We start from the raw sequence: 21386 nt of genomic DNA, 5'->3' as shown, positions 1-21386 counted from the left end.
CTTGTACCCAGAGTTTCCAGGATAAGAGCCCCAAACGGGAAGCAGACGGAGCACTGGGAATGTGGGTGAGGTGGGGAGGGGGGGAGGGGTGCCCCACGGCAGCAGGGGCGAGGGGGTGACTCAGGCCAGCTCTGCACGCCTGGGTCCCTGCTCTCTTCGGCTCTCCTCCCCTCTCTCCCTCCCACCGCCCACCCCCCCAACCCAAGGAAAAAAACCTGCCTGTGCAACAGCAATGGCAGATTCCAATCCTCCAGACTTTCCTTAAACCACCGCGGAGACCAGCCAGGGGGGAGGGGAGGGGAGGATCGGGCTTTCCTGCTTCCCTGAGACTGGGGCTATGAGCTTGACCTCCTGGCCCCTAGCCCTTCGAGGAGTGCCCCCCGGTCTGGAAGCCAGGTTTCCTGGACCCTAGCCCCCGAGCGGGGGGGCCTGGAGAGCCGGGGAGGAGGAAGGAGGGAGTGACTTCCAAAATTGGCATCGGGACAGAGCAGGGCTGGCGGGAGGCAGGTGAAAGACGGAATTTTCCTGAAAAAACGGGGGTATCTGAGGACCCCAAATTTGGGGTGCTGGTCCAGGACCGTCCTGCCAACATCCTAGATTTTTTTGGGATTTTTTGGGGCCCCCGGGACCCCTCTAGATGGGGTGAGGAATGTAGTGTTGGGGGAATCTGACTGGGGCATTGCAGCTGCCTCTCCCGCCGAGTTGGAGACGGATGGGCTGGGACGGGTTTGGGGGGGTGTCCCCAATTCTGACTGGGAATGGAGGAACCCCCTTCTGAGCTCTCTTGTGGGGGTCCCCCCTCCCTAGGGCACTCCCCACTCCCTGAGCCAGCCGAGAGGAAGGAGGCCAGCGATGCGACTGGGGCGGCTCCTTTCTCCTGCACCCCAAATGTGAGGGATGCACCCCAAATTTTGCTCCCTTCAAAATAGGGGACCAGGATCTCAGGGGAGAGTAGCTGAGGTAAGTGGGGAGGAAAGTGTCCCCTGTTTTCAGGAGAGACGTGGCGGTTGGGGGGGAGGTTTGGAGGTGCGTGTTGGGGTGGGGTTGGGCTTTGTCAGTCCTGGAAGTGGGGGGACGATTGGAGAGGCTTTCTCTTGTGCCCCTCGAGTGCAGTCCGCCAGGTGGAAACCGAAGGCTGAGTCCCGAAGGCCCCCCAACATCCCCGGCCGTCAGCATGGTGTTTGATTTCTGTTTCACCCCCACAAAGGCTCTGCCGAGAATTGGGAGCTGGGGGCAGCTGCTCAGTGTGGGGGGCTATGGAGGGTGGGGTGAGGACCAGGAGGCCCTGGCAGGATTTGGTAGAGGACAGACAGGGGTCTCAAGGGAGGGGGTCTGGCACCCCCCGGGGCCCAAGCAGACTGCTTACACCCACCATCTTAGATCTTTTTGATTGCTAAGAGTTTTGGGGGGTGTGTCGGCAGGGGGGTGGTGGTAAAGGGTGGAATGGGACGAAGGAAGACTTCAGGGTTTCAGAGGATGTTATTTTGATTTGTGGAAGGCCTCTGGGCCCCTAGATTGTGCTTCCTGTGGGGTGCTTCTAAAAATCAAGTCCTGGGCAGGAGGAAGAGGCTGAGGGGAGGCCTAGGGTGGGGGTGGGGACAGGCATGTGTGTCTCAGCTTAAACGTGGCTTTCTGGGGTGGGCCCGCCTTCCTGGGCCTGCTGGATGGGCTGATGGGGGTGGTCGCAGGGGGCAGGGCGGGGGTCCCGGGGGGCGGCGGGGAGCTGGAGCAGTGCTGGGGGTTGAGTACCTGGCCCCCAGGTCCAGGCAGCCCTCTTCCTGGGCCCTGCTGCTCCCCTTTTCCCCCTGGCCTCCATTTCCTGCCTTGGACCTCCATCTTGTGGCAGGCCCAGGGCCCAGGGCGACTTCCGGCCCCCCTCTCCCGACCATGTTCCGGCCCCACCACCTCTGGACTGCCAACTCCCAACCCTGCTGTCCTTGGCCTTCTGTCTCTCCTTGCTTTCTCTTGGGTTCTGACCCAGGGAGGGGAGGAACGGACACAGGAAGCCTCGGGGCCCTGCCCTCGCCGAGTCGGCAGGCAGTGTGTTGGCCCCCACGGTCATTCCCCGCTTCCTCTGCCCCTGACCCCACCCTAGGGATCCCCTGAGCAGAGCTCCTGCAGAGGGAAGATGGCTCCAGTCTTATCACCACTGCGAGCTCGCCCCCTAGGCCCCCGTCGGCGCCCGGCCCCCGTTTCTTATTCTCCCCAACCCCTCTTGGGGCCACGTTTGCCTTGTGAGCCTTGTCTATGTCCCTGCTCTGGGTGCCGGGGTCTTCACAGCCCCGTCCCGTGCTCTCAACCCACCCCAGTCCTGCCCCCGCCCCAGCAGCACACTGTGGTTTGTACGGCACTGTGGCCACGTCCAAACCACACTGTGGTGTTAGAGCGAGGGTGGGGGAGGCACCGCTGAGGCTTGGCCCGGGGAGGCCACCCCGGAGAAGCGACACGGAAAACATCTGGGCCTTCTTGTGAGGTGTTGTGTGTGTGTGGGGGGGGGGGGGATGAAAGCACTGGAAATACGCCCCTCTGAGATCCCCAGGGCAGCCTCAGGAATACTGACCGCCAGAGACCCTGGGAGCTCAGTTCTGCCTTCGGAGAGCAAAGTGGAGTCTTTGTTGCCCACGCCCAGCTCCCCTGGCTCTAGCAGCACAGAAATATTGGCACTGGGAAGAGAGTCTGCCAATATTGGCTGTGCTGCTCTAGGCAGGGTGGTGAGAACTTCCAGGAGGGGCTGAGCCCCGTGGGGCTGAGGGGAGAGGCACCCGCCCGTGGCGCTCCAATGATGTTAGGCTGCAGGCACGGAGCTGAGAGGAGAATCTTTATTGTTTTCGGTATAAAAACGTCCGTCCGATGGAGGTCAAAGGGGCTGGGGGTAGACGCTCGTACGGGAACAGCAGAGTGCGCAGCCCCAGCAGCCTCGTGGGCCGTGCTCTGCGGGCCCGCTCAGAGTCCCAGGCGATCCACAGGTCCAGGGTGAACAGTGAGAGGGGTCGGAGGTGGAAGGCTCAGCGAGAGAGCAGAGGAGGGTCAGCAGAGGTCACGAGAAGGCCAGAATCCAGGGTCAGGCTGTCTGGAACAGGAAGCAAGATGGGCCGAGACGGGGTGAGCCCCAAGTATGCCTCCAAGGCGACTCCTACCCCCCCCCCCCCCCCGACACCACCCGGCTCTTTGCTGAGCCCGTCCCCCGCAGCGTGGACTGGAGGACCTTCTCTTCCAGAACCTCTGTATGAGGGGGCAGGGGGCTCCTGTGGGGACCCTCCCCTACCATCCGAGCGAGCGCTTCCCCTCCACCCCCAGCCCTGTGGCTGGTGTGGGAGGAGGAGGACGCCTACCCTGGTCGAAGTTGAGTTTCTTGGCCGGAGGGGTTTCTCCTAGCCCTTCAATGTCCACCAGGTCACTATTGGCGTCCGAGTCGTTCAGAGCGCTGAGTGTCACATCTGGGGGTGGGGGTGGGGGGTGGGGACATCAACTGGGTTCTAGGTTCTCTGCCCCCCAGCTTCCCAGAGCTTCGAGCTCCCCCTCCCTCTGCCCTCTCAGCCACTCTCTGGGAACCCTGACGGGGAGAGGAAGGGACACTTGTCCTTCCCTGGCCCAAGCCGGATTCTCCCACTGAACCTTCAGCCCCACAGCCCTCACCGGCCTTCTGTTTCTTTACGGGGGGGGGCCCGGCCTCAGGGACACCGGAGCTGCTTGGTGGAGGGGCGGCTGGAGGAGGCGACAAGACACCAGATGGCACCTTCTTGGGCCCTTTCTTGGGTGACTCGGCCGGAAGAGGGATGCCGGAGTCTTCGTACACCTTACGCTTCACGGTGGCCTTTATCTGGGCCCTGAAGAGAAGACAGAGCAGGTTAGGGAGGGAGTCCTGGGGAGACTGAAGGAAGAAGGGAGGGGAGGGAAGGGGTAATGGGCCATTCTGAAGGAACACTGGGAGCCCCTCCGTCAGAATCTGGTCAGGACCCCGGCCCTTTGGTAGGGTTCTCGTCTTCCTGAGCCTTTGCACGCGCTTAGGGCGGCTGGAATCTGAAGAGTGGACTCCCTGAGCTGAGTGGCGGAAAGGCCCGCGTCCTAATTCTCTTCCGGGGCAGAAGGCTCCCAGGTGAACCTTGGTGACCGACCGACAGGTAGAGGGGGACTTAGTAGCGGATCCTGATCACCTCGTTCGGAATCACAACGTCCCCTCCAAGGAGCCGCGCAAACAACCAGAGAAGTTCCGGTTGTTGGGGATCTCAGGCGGCCCCCGCCCCGAGATTAAATTCCTGGGAGGTCCTGTTACCCCGGCGGTTCAGTTAACTTCTGACCAAACTCTTCGCGGAGGTGCTAAGAGAGCCGGCAGCGAGGTAGGAGGGCTGTCGAGCTGGAAGGGAGTTCTCGGGAAGGTGGACCTCGGGCTGGCTCGGGTGCGGTGGAAGACAGTGCCCACCCCCCCCCTCCTCTGCCGGCCACCCTCCCTCACACTGTCCGTTCCTTGATGACACAGCTGATGTGATTAAGATCGTCCCCAAACCGCTTCACAGCAGCCCTCAGCATCTCTATCTCCGTCTCCGTCCACTTGGCGCTGTCAGAGGGGAAAGGGGGAACAGCGAAAGTGGGAAGGGGGGTGCGCAGCCAGCCCCCAAGCCTCCCCCGCAGGCCCTGGGGCCCCTTCCGTGGATCCCTAAAGAGGGCTTTCTTAAAAAATAAACAAATAAAAGCTCTTAACGCCCCGTGGGAATCCTGAGGACCCCCAAGCCTCTCCCCCAGGCGCGTGAAGCGGCGGCTGTAAGCAGCCGGCGCAGACCCATCCGACCCGCGGGGGTCTCACGGACAGAACCCCGCGCGCGGTGCGCAGGGGACCCCCCCCGGCTCTGCGGCCGCCGGCTCGCGGCAGGGGTTCCGGGTCTGGAGCCTCCAGTCTGCGCTGCTACCTGTCATTCCCTCATCCGACAGTCTTTATTCACACCGGCGAGCTGCCACCTGTCCCGGCCCCACGGAGTCCGCGCGCCCCGCGCTCACGTACCCCGCGGGGGAAGAGTCGGCCACGGGATGCAGCTGCATCGTCAGCTCCCCGAGCTTCGTGAAGGCGGCGCCCGCCGCCGAGAAGATCTCCCCGACCTGGGGGCGGGGCAGCGTCACGGGGGGCCGGCGCACCCCCCCCCCCCCCAGCGCCCGCCCGGAGCCCCTGGCCCCACCCCGGCCCGGCTCCCGCCCGCCCCCCGCCTCGGGCGGAAGAGTCGGCACCAACGGGGGAAGGGGGGGCCGCCCTCCCGTGGCCGCCAGGGAGCGCTGTCCGCGAGCGAGGGCGAACCTTCGTGGACGCTGACGTCATGGTCCCGCGCGCCTCCTCACGGAGACGCCGCCGCCGCCGCCGCCGCCTGGCCGGGACCACGGAGCCGGGCGACCAAGGCGCTCGGGCCCCCGCGCAGGAAGTCCCGCCCCCTCCGCCGCCGCCGATTGGCTCCCGCTCGGCCGCTCCCCCCACTCGCCAGCAGCCGAGGCTCGGGCGGTCCCGGGCGAGCCGAGGGCCGACGGTGGAAGACACCGCCTCACTTCCGGCCCGGCCTCACTCCACTTCCGTCGGTGCGTCGAGTCTCCGGGTGTGGACACCGGCCTCCAGCCCCCGTGCCCGCCCCCCCCCCTCCGACCCAAGCACAGACACGAGGCTGAAGGGAGCGGTTTCGCTTTATTGTGGGGGGGGGGGGTCAGGGAGGCCGCCTCCCTCCGCCGGGGAAGGAGCGATTCAATCTCGGCGCGGGGAAACCCGGTCCCGCAGGGGGCGCCGGAGTGGGGACGCGGGTGGGAGGGCTGGGAGAGTCTTTAAATAGAGGAGGGGGCCGCAGAGGGGAGGCGCGACGATGCTCTAGCGCACCATGTACTCCTTGCGCTTATTGAGTCGAACTTGGCAGAAGGAGAAGCCCCCGAGGAGGAGATAAAGGCCCGCGGCGATGAAACAGTTGTAGCTGACTCGCTCGTAAAGGTCATATATTTTCTGGGGGTCTTTCCTAGGGGGGGAGATTAGGTAGTGAAGTGTCAGAAACCATCCAGCAGCCAACATTTACTGGGCACGGTGTGCCAGCCACCATTCTAGGCGCTTCTACACGTACTCTTCGGGCTTCCTCCTAACCCTCTGGGGTGACCCCTATGATAGCATCCCCTTGGCAGAGGTGGATGGCGGCGCAGAGAAGTCAAGGAATATACCTAAGAAGCCACGCCTAAAGCGGTGGGTTTAGCATGGCCACTCAGGTCCGACTCCACGACCGCTAGGGAGACTACTAGCCGTCTGCACTCAGCTCCCTCGCCTCGGGGCCCCAAGCACCCCGCCACCTGTAACCCCCCGCCTACCGTTCTACTGCAGTTCAGCCGCCTCCCACCCCGCCCCCAGCCCCGCCTCTCCCACCTGACTTACTCAAAATCTTTCTCGGTGAAGGGGACGTCCTCTATTAGCACAGCGGAATGGACGTTGAAAAAGATTCCGAGCATTATCTGAAAAGAGGGAATGGTCTGGTGGGTGAACCCAGGCACCGAACCTGCTCACTGTCTAAACTCCTCCCACTTCTAATGTTGCCACCACATCTGGATTTGGGCACTACCGGAACGAGCTGGGATTCGAGCAGTTGTTGCCGGATTCGGACTCAGTCACCAGGAATAGGGCGCTGAGTCGGTGACGGAGACGGCTCGGCTGGTGCAAGGGCAGGACTAGTGAGCAACCCAGATTATCCTCTTGTCCAGGGGCGTCATTATCACGGGACGGGGAGGAAATCAGCCCTTCTGAGTATTTCTTCCTGGAGGGGGGCGGGTAGTCGTGGGGAAACAAGGGCCCCGCTACCCATTTCGGGAACAAGCGCTCCCTTGCCCCACTGCCCTCTACTCAGCGCAGGCGTCTCTCAAGACCCTAGCTCGTCTTCCTCCTACCTTGAGGGGTCTCCAAATTTACCAGCCGCGGCTCCCGTTCCCAGCTTCGTCTCCCTCCCGCCCCTTTAAGTTCCCCATTTCTCAATTCAAGTGTCTCGTCCTCCAGCGGGTAATCAGCCTCCCCCTTCAGCCTGCCTGCTGCTTCCTACGGCCCGGACTCTCCCAGCCTTTCCGGCCCTCCAACACGGGGGCGCGTCGGGCCCTCTCCGGCTCTCGCCGGCGGTCCCCTCACCAACATGATCACTCCCCAGGCGCTGAGGACGATGCCGCAGGCGGCCAGCTTGGGCCCACAGCACAGAAGAGACGCCATGGAGAAGGGGGTCGGGGGAACACCTAGTCGCGTGCCGAGCGGAAAGGCGGTGAGACGAAGGCCCGGATGCGCCCGGGGAAAGCGAGCTGGACTTGGGGGCTCGCGCGGCGGAGGACGGGCCGCCGGGAGCGCAGCCGAGGGGGCGTGGCCTCCGGTCCCAACCATCGCGCCGGGGGACGCCGGGCGGACTTCGCTGGGCGCCTCCAGGCTCTCCCGGATCTCCGGCGGAGCGGGAGGCGTGTGAGGCCGAGACGGCCCCCCAGGAACCCCTCATGATCTATGTAGCCGGGGCGCGGATTATTGTCGGAGCAACGCCTCCGCTTTCTTGGTCACCCCCCGGCCCAGGCTGGAATGGGAGGACCCAGCGCGCCACGTGACCGACTACTGCGCGTCACGTGACGAGGAAGAAGCGCAGCGGCGCCCGGGGAAGGAGTAGCTGTGGAGGAGCTTCTAGTAACCGTGGCGTCGGGCTCTGAGGCGCGCAGGATTGGAGCTGCTCGAATTTTCCCCCTCAGATACGCTAGTTGCGGGTGGTGTCCCGTGATGGGGGGCATGGTAAGTGACACATAGGGATTTACACCGAGAAAGACCGCCTCTATCTCCTTTTTTCTCATCCCTGCCTTTAAAAATAGATACTGTGACACGATGAAAGGAGATAGGAGCCCCTTCCCGAGGCCAAGCGTGCAGTCGTGGCCAGGAGGCTTCAGAATTGAAGGCTCTTAGCATCGGGAATCCTTAAGTCACGTTTTGTTACCAAACGCAGAATACTGAATGGTTCTGGATGCCCAAACCCAGGAGAAATGCGGGGCGTTAGGAAAAGTCTCGGGAAAACAGACTCCGTGAACGTGCTGTGTGTGTAGGGGGAGTGGTCTTGCTAAATGTATTTGGAGAAAGGAGTAAGTACACCAAAGTGATGCCACTTTGCTTCCCTGCTGCGTGCGAACCACGGAAAGTGATCATAGGCCCCTTGAATAAGGTGTAGGGCACAAGACTTTAACAATGGGAATCGATCACCCACTCCGAGGAGAAAGCTTGTCTACTTCACTGGCGAGGGGGAGGTTTGTGAGAATTGTTTAGGGAGCTAGGGTGTTTGGAGAACACCGTTTTCCACTGAGCCCGTTGTACCCATTCTAGCGAGGGCAGTGATCCACCGCATAATCGAGAGGGGCCATTTTGATCCCGAGACCCCAGGGGCAGTTAGCATCGGGAATCCTTAAGTCACGTTTTGTTACCAAACGCGAAGAAACACTGTGTCCGTGATTAGAACAACTTTGTGGTACTTTCCCCCCCGTTTATTTAATGCATATCATTCTGAAACAGGTTGTGAGAAAGAACTTGAATCCTGGGAAACACAGACCCTGGGATACCGAAGGAGCTGGGAAAGTGGCGTTGGGACATGAATTTCATGCCTCCCGTGCTTGAGACTGGCGGAGGTGGTGGTGGGGGGGGGGGGAAGCCATCAAGGCACGAGGGTGTTTATTTTGCCCAGGAGCATCGTTGTTACTCAAGGGCCTTTGGGGTAGGTGTGCAAATAGGGGGAACAGGGTGGAGGGGGCGTTGCCAAAAAACAGAGGCAGGAAGATTTAAGTTGGCCACTCCACAGGAAGTCTAGCTCCCGGGAAAGGAGAATTAGTTGAGGTAGTTGATTTATCCAAGAAACCTCCGAGAGGTTCTCTGGAACCGTTTTTGCAGAGTCGGGGCGGTGCCTCAGGCTAGCGCAGAGCAGTCCCAGGCAGGTGCCCCCACTGCGGGTTAAATCGAGCCCACAGTCTGTGCGGGTCCATCCAGCAAAACACCAGGTTTTCTTGCATTTCTAAACGGTTGACTAAGCCAAAAGAAGAAGACCGTTTTGTGACACTTTGAAGTTCATATTTCACGGCTCATAAGTACAGTTTTACAGGAGCACAGTGACACCTCATTTCAGTGACCTATCGTCTGTGGCTGCTTTTGTGCCCTTTCGGGACCGTTAAGTGGTTGTGACAGAGACCGCGTGGCCTGCAAAGCCTGAGACATTTATTGCTGGCCCTTTACAGAAAAGGTTTGCAGCCCCCCCGGGACTGGTGGGATACTGACGTGGGGGCTTTAGTTGGGGGGAGAGAGTAGAGCTTTAGCAGCAGAGACTGGACTCCTGGAAATTCCAGATGAAGCATCGGCACTAGCGCGGATCGGAAGGCCTCCAGGCGGGGGCGCCCTAGAGCTCAGATGGTAACACTGTTCTCTATGCGGCTGGGCCTCAGGTAGTCGTAGGGCAGGTCCACTTGTGCATTCCGGGCTGTGATCTCTCTTTCTAAGTTTTCCAGATCTGTTTGGAATTGGCTTAGTACAGCCTTGGCCTTGGGGCTTGAGAAATACTTTTCTTTGTGGTGCCCCAGAGGTACCTGGGAAAGAACAAAGCATCGGTCAGTTTCTAGTCCAAAGGCAGAAGCATGCAGACCCTCACTCTCATGTCTCCCTTCTGACTTTTCCCAGAGTCCTGTCTCACCATGTCTGGCTGGCGGCGACCCAGGTGCCACGTGATGGTCATTTGAAGACAGGCCTGTCGGATGTCAGGTAGTGAGCCCATCACTGTGGCCATCTTCACGTCTTCCTTGGTCGTGGGTGGGGGCATCCGCATGGTGCACGGGGCGTTAGGGACCCAGGCGTACCAGTCCAGCTGGGGGAAGAAACTGCAAGCCTAGGGTCCTGGTACTTCTGCTTGGAACCCCCGTCTTTCCCTTGGGAATCCCAAGGTCTGACACTTGCCTTCGGGGACCCGGGCTGCCGGCTGTCATACCTGGCCCTGGTTGATGGCCCCGTGCTGGGCAGTGCAAGTGAAGACGCACATCGTAAGGAAATGACAGAGCTGACTCTGGGACTGGAAGGAGGCGGGGAAACCTGGGCAGAGAGGAAGGGGGTTTGGAGGCTACGGCCGGAGAGGAGAAACCTGAAGGCTGACGTCTTGGGATGTCTGCACCGCTCGGGGTTGAACTGCACAGGTCCGCTTATGTGTGGGTTATTTCCCGTACGGTATTACAAATGTATGCTCCTTACGGTTTTCTTGACGTTTTCTTTTCCCTAGCTCACTTTATCGTCAGAATACAGCACATGATAACATAGAACACACAAAATACATGCTAATTGACTGTTGATGTTACTGGTAAAGCTTCCGGTCAACGGTAGGCTCTTGGTAGTGAAGTTTTGGGGGGAGTCAGAACGTAGATGCAGATTTGTAACTGCTGGGTGTGTGGGGGAGGGTCGGTGCCCTCACCCCTGCGTTATTTAAGGGTCACCTGTGTTTTGGCATTGATGGGTATTTGTTCCTTTATTCAAATATATTTGCATTAGATGTGAGTTTCAATTCAGGTTCAAGCAATAATATTTGGGTGCCTTAGACCAATGACTTAATCTCTCTGAACCCCGGTTTCTTCACCTGTAAAGTGTGGATGCCACCTGGCTTATAAAAGAGGTAATGCATTGAAGTCACCCAATACATTATAAATTCTCAATAAATAATAATTATCATTATTACGGAAGGGTTGGGGGTGAACAGCTCTGACTGATAGAATATCTTCTGCCTCAAAAAGGGGTTAAGAATTTAGGGATGTTTCCTCCTACTCTGGAACAAGGGCATTATAAGCGTCTGAGTTACAAGGTGAGGATTACGAGAAGTCCCGTGTCCGTGGTGTCATGGCCAAGAGAGGGTTTCCACAAAGGTTGTCTCGGGCCACTGGTTTTACAGTGGAGGTGGGGACTCAGAGACCCAATTATCCTGTTAAGAGGAACATATATAATCACTCCCCTTCTGTAGATTAAAAAAAAAAAAAAATCAAAGACCAGAGAGGTTAACCTGCTGGGCAGGATCCCATCTTTGGGAAAAGGCAGAGGCTGACCTTGAACTCCGGGTCCTGACTGCTTTTCTCAAGCTGTTTTTAATTTTAGCACATTTCCTCTAGAAAGGCTATCGGGAAAATTAGGCAAAGAGCACCATGAGAACCGGGGTGGGGTGGGGGGGGGGGGGAGAGGGGAAAAGAGAGAATGAGAGGCGGTCGGTGGAGATTAAAGCTGCCATATGAGTGTTTATTTTTATCTTCCAGATGTAGATGGTGGTTGGGAGGAGATGGCCAGGGAGAGGAAGAAGGGTTTTCTGGGACTGAGGTGTACCAGGGAAAGTTTGCCCCGGAAGGGGGAGTGCAGGCATTGGTTTATCGCCCACTGTACCCCCAGGGCCTGGCCAGAGCGGCTCCCCGGACGCAGGATGCCCGAAGGATGATTTCAAGCGGTCCCTGCTGGCCCGTGTGTGCTGGAGAGGGAGGATGGACCCGCCAAAAGCTGAGAAAAGCTGTGTCTTCCCCAGAGGTTAAAGCGCAGGTGGGGGTGCCAACGGCGGAGGCTAGATCTCGGCCGAGGGGAAGGGAGGCCCGATTGGCCTCGGAACCGGGACCCCGAGGGGCAGTGCATGGAGTTCAGGTCTGTGCCAAGGCGCGCACGGTGCTGAGTGTGCCCCAGATGTGAGCGTGCACCGTGGGCGTGTGCAGTACGCCCAGAGCGTGTGCACAGAAGCAGGAGGAGAAGGCAGGGAAGCTGAGTGCCGGACCCCGGGCCTCGGGGGAAAACTCACCCCGTTTGTATCGCATGTAGGAAAATAACCACGAGGAGAGCACGGGAGCCCCAGCGGGACCCGGGCGCGTCCCACCCTGGCTGTGGTCCTGGTCTTATCGGGCCCCCGTGCTGTGGCGGATTAGGGGCATCTGTGACTCGGGCTAGGGGATGGCAGTAAAGATTGATGGCCAGGGTCTCTGCGGAGGACAGTCCCTGGGTATCTGGAATTATCTTCAGTAGGAGGAGGTGGGAACGGGATTCCGAAGCTTCATGCGTGGCTGGAGAGGGGGGTGTGGTGAGGGGTTGGGGCCTGAAGCCAGAGGGGCAGGACCGCGATGGGGCTTCTGTCTCTGGGGAGGGTCCTACCTCGGTCCTGGGCCTGGCACAGCCCCACCTCGGTGATCTCCCGGCACCAGGCCTGCAGCTCAGGGTCCCCTCTCACGATGTCGTCCCTGTGGTAGAAAAGGCGGACGATGCCCTGCACGTACCTGCCCAGAGGAGAAGGGGCTGAGCTCCTTGAGGGGAGAAGGCGCCAGCCTCTGACCTCTACTCCCTTCCTGCGGCCTCTGCCCAGCTGACGCTCACTGTTTGTGGGGACAGGTCTCACCGGCGTTGTCTTGGGGGACGTTCCCTAGCTCTTTCCAAACGCTAGTTTAGAAAGGAAGGAAACGTGTGCCATTAGTTTTAAGAGTTCTGGACTCGTGGGGCACCTGGGTGCTCAGTCGGTTGAGCATCCGACTTCGGCTCGGGTCATGATCTCACGGTTCATGGGTTCGAGCCCCGCGTCGGGCTGTGTGCTGACAGCTCCGTGCCCGGAGCCTCCTTCAGATTCTGCGTCTCCCTCTCTCTCTGCCCCTCCCCCTCTCCCGCTCTTGCTCTCACTCTCTCAAAAATACAAATAAACGTTAAAACAAATAAATATATAAACAAACAGGGAAAAAAAAAAAAGAATTCTGGACCCACGGCTGAAAAAGGCATTCTTCTGACAGAATCCCTGACTCTGCCAAACCCGTGCTTTACCTGCCCACCCTTCCCGCACGTCCGCTGCCTCCTGACTCTTCCTGTCTCCCCAGGACTGAGTTCCTGCGCCTCCTGTCTGGACCTTCCAAAGTCGGACGCTTAACCGACTGAGCCCCCCAGGCGCCCCTGGACCTTCTAGGTTTCATGTGGGAGTTTTGTCCCATGCTGACCTCAGGTCAGAGCCCCGCTGGCCCCCTCCCCGAAGCCCCTGCATTTCCCAGCCGCCACTCTCACCCACCGGGCAATGATCTCCCAGAGCCGTAGGGCGTCGTGGGCGTAGAGGGCACTTGGGATTCCCAGCAGGCCCCGCGCAGCCAGGTCGTCAGGAGGACAGAGGGAGCTGTAGGTCAGCTGGGCCATGGCCCGACGGAGCAAGTGCACGTGGCCCCCTCCGCCAGTGCTCACCGCCTGCGACAAGAGAGAAGAGAGGCCTTGAGGGAAAAGACCGAGCACGGTGTGCAGGGGCTCGGAGGTGGGGTTCCACATTTAAAGACACGAGCTTAGAGGGACTGGCGCGTGGGTTTAGGGCCAGGACACTCCCACCGTCTGGGATCCTGAAAGTGGCGGGAGGTCACGGAATGCTGGGTGATGAGCCCCACCCCGTGGCCCGTCACCTCCTTACCTTATCAAATATTCCTCCTTCCGAGATGAGCTGGGATCTGGCCCGGGTGTTGATTTCCAAGGTATAGCGGATGTGCGGGATCAGGAGCTGGGGTGGAGGGGGGTGGGGGGGGTTAGGGAGGCCACGCCGGGGTCTCTCCTCCTGGGGTGTGGCACCAGGCCTGATGGCCCTCTCCCCCCTGGACGCTTTCCTCCCTGGTGCTGCGGGGACAGGCCTGTCTGTGCGTCCCTGAGCACTCGCTCTCGTGCCCTCTGCTGCCCCGGGAGTCAGGCTGGGGCTGCGGCTGTTACCACTGCTCTTCATTACTCCCGCCTTGAGTGTACGTGTCCTTTTTATTTTCTTTTATATTTCTATCGTGCACATACTCCTAGCTTAAATTAGCCTCTCTGCTCCTTTGCAGAGCCACGCCCCCATCTGGCGCTGCAGTCCAGGGGAGGCGCCTTTTGGGGGGTGTTCCGTGAGTCTTGGGAGGGGCCATACCGAGCTGCCTGCTTACACTGGTGGGGGGGGGGGTGCGTCGTCACATCTGCCCCAGCCCCGGGTTGGCGGTTAGGCCCCTCTAATCTTAATAGCTTTAAGACACTGCTTTTTAGTAGGCATGAAAAAGGCCGTCTGACCCCCACACGCGTTTCTTTGATCTCAGACTGTTTTGTGTTACTTCCGCCCAGGTCACGTGCAGGTTCCTGAAGTGTGGGGTTCATCTGCACTGTAGATGCTGCACGCGGGGAATGACCCCGGTGATCCCTGAGTGTCCTAGAAAGCCCCAAGTCCACAGGGGGAGAGAAGATCCCCGAGGGCCAACAACCCTCATAACAGCCACGATAATCACAAGAGCGAATGTGCTTTGTGGCTTTCAGCCTGTGGCACGCTGTGGCGTTACGTCCTCATATCCCCTCACAAACCCACAGCGGAGCTCCCGTCATCCCCGCTTGGAGTCAAGGACCCTGAGCGCGCATCTGGGAGGTGCCAAGGTCAGGATTCCAGTCTGTCCCCGCATCCAGATCCAGAGGCTGCGGGAGGAACCTTTGTGACGTTAGCAGCTTCGCTCTCCCGTGGGGCTGATGTGCCTCGGGGCAGCGTAGTGATGAGCGGGGCCAGGCGGGGACAGGGCTGCGCTAGTGACGGGGGGTCGCGAGCGTGAACAGAAGCCTAACCCACTCCAGAAGAGCGGAAGACGGCGACGCGGGGGCATCACGAGACCGGCAAGATCTGAGACTCGATTGCGCACGCTGGTGTCCCTCTTGTCCGTGTTGTCCCGGACTCGCGGGGGCCGCGGCTGCGCCCGGCCAGGCTTGGGGGAGGGGTGGAAGCCCCCAGCTGAAACCCCACGGCGGGGACTCACGTGCCAACCTGCCGACACTTCGGCGCCCCGTATTTAAAACCGGACACCCCGTCCTTGCTTCCAGACCGGCTCTTCTCCTGACCTTGCCGTTGCTGACAACCGGCCTCGTTCAGAAGCTGGTATCAGCTTTGTCCCTCCCCGCCACGTCCCTGTACCTAAAGTGCCATCAAGACGTTGAGAACATTTTTAAGCAAGCACGAGGCTTACTTTGCTGCCTTCTGCCTAGCCGTGGATCCTGAACTCGCTGTTTTCTAAAATTTCACCGCCTTCTAGGGCGTTCCCCCCACCCTGTGGGCTCCCAGGTGTCGTGGGAGCGTGGACCTCCAGCCTGTCTCCAGTCTCCCACCCGGGATCACTGCGGCCGTTGTCCCCTCCCTCCACGAAGTCTCTGACTTCTTTTCGCTTTTCATTCCCGCCCCCACCTTGCCAGCGCGTGTCTCTGTGTGCCGGTCCTGGGCAGGTACAGGTAGCCTGCTGGGGCGTTCTCCCGGCCTTTTGATCTGTTCTGACTCAGCACGCTCTTCGGTCGCAGCAGAACATTCCCCGTGAGTTCCGTGGTGCTCATAGGCTGTCTCTGGTGACGTCAAACTCCAGGCCCAGTTACTGTTCTCCCGGGTGGCTCTCTGGGGCGTCACTTGCCTTCCTGGCCGAACAGTGACTCTCCAAAGGCAGGGACAAGGCTGCCGTCTTACTAACAACATTCCAGCTGTACTCCAGGCTCATCGCTATATCGTCAGCTCCCTGAGAATTTCAGAGCGTTCCCGAAGAAACGTTAAGTGACTTGACGTCATTAACACACGGGTTTCAGGCTGTCCGGTCTTGCTCCTCGTCTCCCCGCTTTCGTTCACAAGCTGACGTAAACGTTTTTGTGTTCCCGCGGCGCCCCTTGGCATCGGGCTGTCTCCTCTCTCTGGGGTTGTGAACTGGGGCACGGAGGGGAGAGGACGTACCTTGAAGACGGGGTGCAGCCCTGGGAGGCACCTCATGGTGGCCACGGCGATGACCTCGGCCACCAGGTGAGTGTTGAGCAGATGATACTGGAGCTGGTGCAGTTGGAAATCGGAATTGCGGACCCAGATCTTTGCCAGGAGCCAGGCGAGCGGGGGATCCGAGGGCAGGAACAGCGGGGGCGCGGGGCAGCTGGGGCTGGGGGGCTGGATCTGCAAGAAGGAAATCAGACAGTTACTGAACTTCCGCCTGCTGTGTGGCATTCTGCTCGGCTCCGGGGGCGGCCACGGCCAAGTACGGAAGGTGTTGCTTCCTGCAGGTTAGGGTCTAGGAGGAAGACCGAGGCCCCCTCCTACCCTGCCTCCCGCCTGCGCTGCGCACCGGTGCCCGGATGGTGGGGCGAATGCAGGAGCGTCAGAAGCAGGGGGCCCAGCAAGCCTGGGCCCGAGCAAGGGCGGGCAATGGGAAGGAGAAGCTGGGTGTGTGAGACGGTGGGCAGGACTCGGTGACGGACCGGACCGTCGAGAACCGCGGGAGAAAGGGACTCGCGAGACAATGGGTGTTGAGTCAGGGGCCCCAGAGACAGGAGAGGTCTCTCAGAGTGTGGCCCCCAAACCAGCAGCAGCTTTGGAACTTGTTAGAAATGCAGATTCCCCGTTCCTACCCCCAGACCTACTGGACCTGAAAGTCTGGTGGGGGGACCCGGCCACCTGTGTTTGAACAGGCCCTCCCGTGACTGCGATGCCCACGAAAGTTTGAGAACCACCGGGTACAGGAGGAGAATCCAGAAGGCCAGTATGGCTCTCGAACAGAACGGGAACTTCCAGTTGGGTGAGCCAGCAAGCTAAGAGTGACAGGCGGACCGGCCGCTCTGAGTGAGGTGGGGGTGAGGGACAAAGAAGCTGGGAGCAGAGGTCGGGCGGACAGAACCGTGTGGGGAGGGGGTGCCCAGGGCGCCTCACCTGGATGACCACGGGCAGCAGCTTCCCCTCGGGCCGCATCTGGAGCATCACGAGGGGGGCGGCCAGGTACTGCTTCTCTCCTCGGATCACGTTGGCCGGGATTCCGTCCAGCAGGCTGAAGTCAGCCTCAAACAGGGAACCGCTCTGCGGGGAGGAGGAGGGATGCGCCCAAGGTTACGGTTGACGGTGCACCCCTGGGGGCCCGGGCAGAGGCCAGGCGACGGCCTTGATCTAGCTTCTTGCCATCATCCTGTGTCGGCACCACAGCCCCGCTGGCAGGCCCGGAGCGTCTGGTCCCACCCCGTCAGGTTCGCTGAGCCAAGAAATGGAGCGTCACGTGCGGTTAGCGGATCTGGGCTCAGAGCCGGGCCCGCGTCCGGCCCGGTCTGTGTTACGGGTACTGGAAGCTGTCCTTTTGCCAGGCTGGCCGGTCCCCTTCGCCGTCACCCCTCGGTGCTCTGCTCCCTGTGTTTGGTCCCCACCAGCTCGGCAAACGCTCTTTCGCTTCCCGTCCAAATGTCTCCTTTTCGTCCGAGCGCCGCACAGAGGGCCCCCGGCCACGGCCGCCGCCGAATCCAGCCGGCACGTGCGCACACCCGCACGGCCCTTCCAGACCCTGCTCTCCTCCAGGCAGCCTCCCCAGGTCTCGCCCACTGGCGGTGCCTTCTTCACCTTCGTCCCTGCCCGCGGTGCCGGTGTCGGGAGTATGACGTCAGCCAGGGAACGTCATCGTCCCTGCTAACGTCTCCGGCCCCGCCGGGGCCCTGGGAATTCGTCCGGTTTCCCCTCCGTGCCGGGAGCTCCTCGCGGCACCCGTCTCCACGCTTTGTCATCTTTAGGCTCTCTGCACGGGGCCCCGCAGCCCGGCACAGTGGGCGACCAGGCCTCCCTTCCCCTGACCCATCTTTGGTCCCTCGCCTTCACCGCTTCCCCTGCCCACACGGCCAAGGAGACCGAGTACCTGGAGTTCTCTCTCCAGCTGGGCCCCCAGCGCCTCGGTCCCCGAGGGCAGCACCAGCCGAGAGGGCAGGGAGGCGGAGCGTCTCAGCACCATGGGGTTGGCGCCGTTGAGGAACTGGTAGCCGAAAAGTTCATCGTCCCGCCAGCAGTGGTGAACCCTCTCTGTGGGGCCAGGGGGAGTGGAGGAGGGGGTATTTGTCACCTCCCGGATGTCCCTCCCCTCCAGGCCCTACCCGGGCGGTTCAGGCACGTGACCACCCTGTCTGCGGCCCCTGGCTCGTCATTCTGGAGGCCTCTGTGACCTGGCCGGCCGACAGGGTCTGAGGAGTCAAGGGGACTATGGGGTGTGAAGGGCGGGTCACCCAGCGGGGCCATCGGGGACGTATCGAGACCTGGGGGAACCACTGACCAGCCAGGTCGCTCTTCTGGCCCCAGAAGATCTGGTCAAAATCCTCCAGGCGGCTCCAGGAGCTCAGGAGGGTGTAAACGCGCTTGAGGACCATCTCCAGAGCCCTAGGACGGGTGTGGGGACGTGAGCCCAGCCCCCCGCGCGCTCCCGCCGTTGTCCGGTCTCCCCGCCCTGCTCCGCTCTGAGCCCCAGGCTTCCTCACCCTGCCTTCAGCGCCCACTCGAAGTCCAGCCTCTTTTCCTCATGGAACCTCGAGTTTGGAGGCAGATCGTCCTGGCGTTCTGCCGCTATCGTCCGGGGTAACCCTTCCTTCCAGGTGGCCCAGCTGGGAGACAGGAGGGGACTTCAGGGAGGGTGTCTCCGTCAGCGAGAGGGGCGGGGCCCGGGGAGGGGGGACAGGGCTCACCAGTACAGTCTTCGTCTCTCCTTCAGCTCTTTCTCCCGATGCTTCTGGAACACGTCCAAGGCATTGTCTCCTGCCAGGCGCGCTGGGGAGACACGAAGGTGATTGGCCACACGGTTTTGCGTGGTCCTGGGCTCTCCCCTGCTTGTCCTCGTCTTAGCCACGGTGGTCAGGGCCCGAGGGCCCCGTTCTGCTTTGTCGCTTCTGTCTCTCCCTGTGCCTCATGTGATCAGTCGCCCAGACGAGCGCTTCCCAGACCTGCCGACCTTGCACTCCCCGGGGGCCCTCACCTCTGCGCTCGGCCCTTGCCCTGAGACACAAACGTCATGGTTGTCCCCCATGTTTGTGAGCCTGTCTTTCCCTCCCTGACCCTATTTCATCAATACCGGGGGTTGGATTCATCACCTTAATTAAGCTGATAAAAACTGAATCACTCGTGTGACCGCACCTCTTTCTACCACGTATCAGCTTGGCTCAGTTTCACACGTCTGCACCCTCACCTGTCACACCTGCGGCTGTCTTCAGAAGCCATCGAGGAGCTGCTGGGTTGGCCTTCTTTCCCTCACTTCACCTTTCTTAGCCTCAGAGGCACAGTCTGTCTGTGTTGACGGGTTCCAGCTCTTTGTGCCCGCACTCACCTGTGTCGGAGCCCCCTCTCAGGCGCCCATCCTTACTGTCCTTGTCCGTGTTGGTCTCAGGACTCGTCTGGAACAGCGACCAATCCGAACTGCCTCCTCCTCCGGCCCGCTGTCGGGGCGCGCCCTGTCCCTCCCAGGGGTCTGCGTGCTTTCTCGGCCTGGTTCGTGGTCTTCCCCGAGCGGTCCCCTGCTGCGCATGCTGTCCTGACTGTCGCTGCCCTCACTTGTCCAGCCACACAGAGACCTGCCTTCCACTCTTTTCCATCAGTGCTGCGGCCCCCAGGCCCCTTCCCCTCATTGGAAGAGGGCTCTCCAGATCCTTCTTCCCCTCCAGTCGCCTTACTCTGTGTGTCACTTGGGGACTGAGAACTTTTCCCCGATCCTTGCCTTCTCCCTGCCTCATCTGCCGAGCACCCACTGTTTTCAAGCCCCTCCTGGGGACCCCCGAGGTCCCCAGTGTCCATACCACTTCCCCGCCCCCACCCCTCACCGGTGCCCTCGGGCAGGCTCAGCACGTCCTGGCCTTGCACCCAGCGGTAGCAGGGGAAGAAGGTGGCCTCCTCGCAGGCTCCGGGGCCGCGCACGGTGATGCAGTCGCAGAACCAAGCGTCGTCCACCAGCGAGTGGTGTTTGCGCAGCTTCACGAACTGCAGGGGCCCCAGGTCCTTGGGGACTTCGCGCTCGAACTCCTCCTCCTGCGGGGGCCACAGTCCGCGACACTTAGGAGCAGGGGCCCGGGAGAGGCCGTCTTCGTGGGGGTCGGGGGCGCCTTTGCGGAGCCCCCGCTGCCCAAGGCCTCCAGAGAGGGCAGCCCTTGTTCCCCTCTCCGGACACCTGCGCGGCGCGGGCCCGGGAGGACGAGGGCGCGCGGGGCACGGCCCGCGCGGGGTCAGCGATCAGTGACTGAGCGTCGTCGCCCACATGGGCCCAGCCCTGAGCTGTCACCGCGCCCGCCCTCGGAGCAGCCTCTGGCGGGACCTCCGATCCCGCATTGACACCGGCTCTGGGGTCACTTGGGGAAGCCCAGTGGGGAGGCTGCGAGGACCGGAGGGAGAAGGGACTTGAGCCCGGCCCGGGCTCCGGCTCCTGTCTCCGCCGGCGCGACCTCGCCGTCGCTCGCCGCCCGCGTCCCCGCCGCCCTCCCGCCGCGAGCCCAGGCCCGGCCAAGGTCGGGGTCCCCGCTCGGGGCGTCTGACCTGGCCCCGTGCCGGCCGCAGCCGCAGCTCCAGCCGCGCCTCCCCGCGCGCCCCGACCAGCCACAGCTGCACGCGGTTGTGCGACCCGGAGAAGAGCCAGGCGCCGGTGGCCACGCCGATGCGGTAGCGGCCCATGGCGGTCCCGCCGTAGCTCGGGCTCCGGGGCCTGCGCGTCGGGATCGCCCGGGGCCGCCGGCGGCTGTCGGGGCGCCTCCGGCCGGTCGCGGGCCTTTAAAGAGGGGCCTGCGTCCCCGCCCCCTCGCAACTCTCGGGCGCTCCCCAGTCCCCGCCCCAGGCGAGCCCGAACCTGTGCGCAGAGGAGACGGCTGGGGGGGGGGGGGGGGCTCGGCTGGGGCGGGGCTGCGGGAAGATAAAGGGGGCCCGGTGGGCGGGGCCGAGAGGCTGGAGGCGCCCGCCGCAACGGCCAGGGGGGGAGGGGTGGGGGGCTGGGGGCCGCAGGGTCGGGGCTGCAAGGATGAGGCTCCAGGCCTTCGGGGAAGTGGGGAGGAAGAGGGGGTGAGGGGGTCTCGGCCTCCCTGGGCTGGCACCTGGGGAAGGCTGGCTGGGGGGACCGCGCTGGCCTCCGGTAGAAGGACCCCGGCGGGCCCGCGGCGCCTGGTTTCTACCGCGTTGGAGCCCGGCCCTGCGAGAAATGACCAGGAGTTAGTTCCCTAGAACCTGGAAAAGTGACAGGTCAAAGTCTGGCCCCCCTCCTTCCCGGGGCCGTTTTCACACGTCCTGGCTGCAGGACCCGGGGACACCAGAAACAGAGGCCTCACCGAGGCAGGGCGGCGCAAACTCCTGGTGTCCACCCTTCGGAGTGCGTGCAGATGTTAGGGACGCAGGTGTTAGGGTGCAGCGTGGAGTCCGGCGGGAACCCGGCATACGTGGGCAGTTCCCGTGACCTTGGTCCTTTCCGGGTGAACGGAGTCCCTTAGCCTTCAGTATGTAACAGGTTAATTTTTGTCTTCACATCACTGACCCTGATGCCTTCTTCCCTTAACCAGAATTGTTCTCTTCTCAAACCTTCTATGTAAGTGGCTTTTGTTAGGCATTAAGTTCCACTTTTGTCCTCTTCCCTGCTGTCCTTATCTTTCCTCCTCCCCCCAG

At 61.6% G+C, this 21386-nt stretch overlaps 3 protein-coding genes and 1 long non-coding RNA gene across 17 annotated transcripts in view; 1 reads left to right on the top strand and 3 right to left on the bottom strand.

Moving 5' to 3' along the window:
* Window positions 1-2805: 2805 nt before the first annotated feature.
* On the bottom strand, window positions 2806-5442 carry CE1H17orf49 (chromosome E1 C17orf49 homolog). Of its 3 annotated transcripts, none has more exons than XM_023243568.2 (6): window positions 5285-5442; window positions 4997-5091; window positions 4454-4555; window positions 3637-3827; window positions 3333-3437; window positions 2806-3070 (listed from the first exon to the last, which is right to left on the bottom strand). In XM_023243568.2, exons 1-6 carry the CDS (start codon window positions 5303-5305, stop codon window positions 3006-3008), a joined length of 579 nt encoding a protein of 192 aa, XP_023099336.1. In that variant the 5' UTR covers window positions 5306-5442; the 3' UTR covers window positions 2806-3005. The 3 variants fall into 3 exon arrangements, with proteins under 3 accessions (XP_023099336.1, XP_023099337.1, XP_023099338.1); XM_023243569.2 differs by having other exon boundaries at window positions 2806-3066; XM_023243570.2 differs by lacking the exon at window positions 4454-4555.
* Window positions 5443-5640: 198 nt separating this feature from the next.
* Window positions 5641-7341, bottom strand: RNASEK (ribonuclease K). Its single transcript, XM_003996247.4, has 3 exons — window positions 7121-7341; window positions 6383-6459; window positions 5641-5978 (listed from the first exon to the last, which is right to left on the bottom strand). The coding sequence occupies exons 1-3, from the start codon at window positions 7196-7198 to the stop codon at window positions 5837-5839; spliced, it is 297 nt and encodes a 98-aa protein (XP_003996296.2). The 5' UTR covers window positions 7199-7341; the 3' UTR covers window positions 5641-5836.
* Window positions 7342-7461: 120 nt separating this feature from the next.
* The window catches only part of LOC123378928, a 59403-nt gene continuing 45478 nt past the window's right edge, over window positions 7462-21386 (top strand). The window contains exons 1-2 of the long non-coding RNA XR_002737973.2: window positions 7462-7753; window positions 9668-9748. This is a non-coding gene — a long non-coding RNA (uncharacterized LOC123378928). The remainder of the gene's footprint in view (window positions 7754-9667; window positions 9749-21386) is intronic.
* LOC101094304 (polyunsaturated fatty acid lipoxygenase ALOX12) lies at window positions 9192-20493 on the bottom strand. 12 transcript variants are annotated; one of them, XM_045044517.1, is made up of 15 exons: window positions 20277-20492; window positions 19571-19775; window positions 18446-18527; window positions 18242-18364; window positions 18040-18143; window positions 17632-17792; window positions 16671-16814; window positions 15711-15920; window positions 13419-13505; window positions 13035-13204; window positions 12362-12424; window positions 12143-12264; window positions 9972-10072; window positions 9681-9851; window positions 9192-9576 (listed from the first exon to the last, which is right to left on the bottom strand). In XM_045044517.1, exons 1-15 carry the CDS (start codon window positions 20409-20411, stop codon window positions 9397-9399), a joined length of 2058 nt encoding a protein of 685 aa, XP_044900452.1. In that variant the 5' UTR covers window positions 20412-20492; the 3' UTR covers window positions 9192-9396. The 12 variants fall into 12 exon arrangements, 11 of the variants coding, with proteins under 11 accessions (XP_044900452.1, XP_023099328.1, XP_023099329.1 ...); XM_023243560.2 differs by lacking the exon at window positions 12362-12424 and having other exon boundaries at window positions 20277-20491; XM_023243561.2 differs by lacking the exon at window positions 12362-12424 and having other exon boundaries at window positions 12143-12228; window positions 20277-20491.

Source organism: Felis catus, chromosome E1, assembly GCF_018350175.1.
Source record: "Felis catus isolate Fca126 chromosome E1, F.catus_Fca126_mat1.0, whole genome shotgun sequence".
NCBI classification, from domain to species: Eukaryota; Metazoa; Chordata; class Mammalia; order Carnivora; family Felidae; genus Felis; species Felis catus.
This window is presented reverse-complemented; position numbering and strand designations above follow the sequence as displayed.

Bases quoted from the DNA above. Each gene is read 5' to 3' on its own strand.
- RNASEK (XM_003996247.4), bottom strand. From the start codon at position 7,198: ATGGCGTCTCTTCTGTGCTGTGGGCCCAAGCTGGCCGCCTGCGGCATC. The intron at 6,460-7,120 runs GTGAGGGGACCG...CCCTCTTTTCAG, and splicing joins CCTGGGGAGTGATCATGTTG to ATAATGCTCGGAATCTTTTT. The intron at 5,979-6,382 runs GTAAGTCAGGTG...CTCCCCCCCTAG, and splicing joins TTCACCGAGAAAGATTTTGA to GAAAGACCCCCAGAAAATAT.
- LOC101094304 (XM_045044517.1), bottom strand. From the start codon at position 20,411: ATGGGCCGCTACCGCATCGGCGTGGCCACCGGCGCCTGGCTCTTCTCC. The intron at 13,205-13,418 runs GTAAGGAGGTGA...CTCTTGTCGCAG, and splicing joins AAGGAGGAATATTTGATAAG to GCGGTGAGCACTGGCGGAGG. The intron at 9,852-9,971 runs GTATGACAGCCG...TTCTTCCCCCAG, and splicing joins GGGCCATCAACCAGGGCCAG to CTGGACTGGTACGCCTGGGT.
- CE1H17orf49 (XM_023243568.2), bottom strand. From the start codon at position 5,305: ATGACGTCAGCGTCCACGAAG. The intron at 4,556-4,996 runs GTACGTGAGCGC...CCCCTCTGACAG, and splicing joins GCCGACTCTTCCCCCGCGGG to CGCCAAGTGGACGGAGACGG. The intron at 3,438-3,636 runs GTGAGGGCTGTG...CCCCACCCCCAG, and splicing joins CGTAAAGAAACAGAAGGCCG to ATGTGACACTCAGCGCTCTG.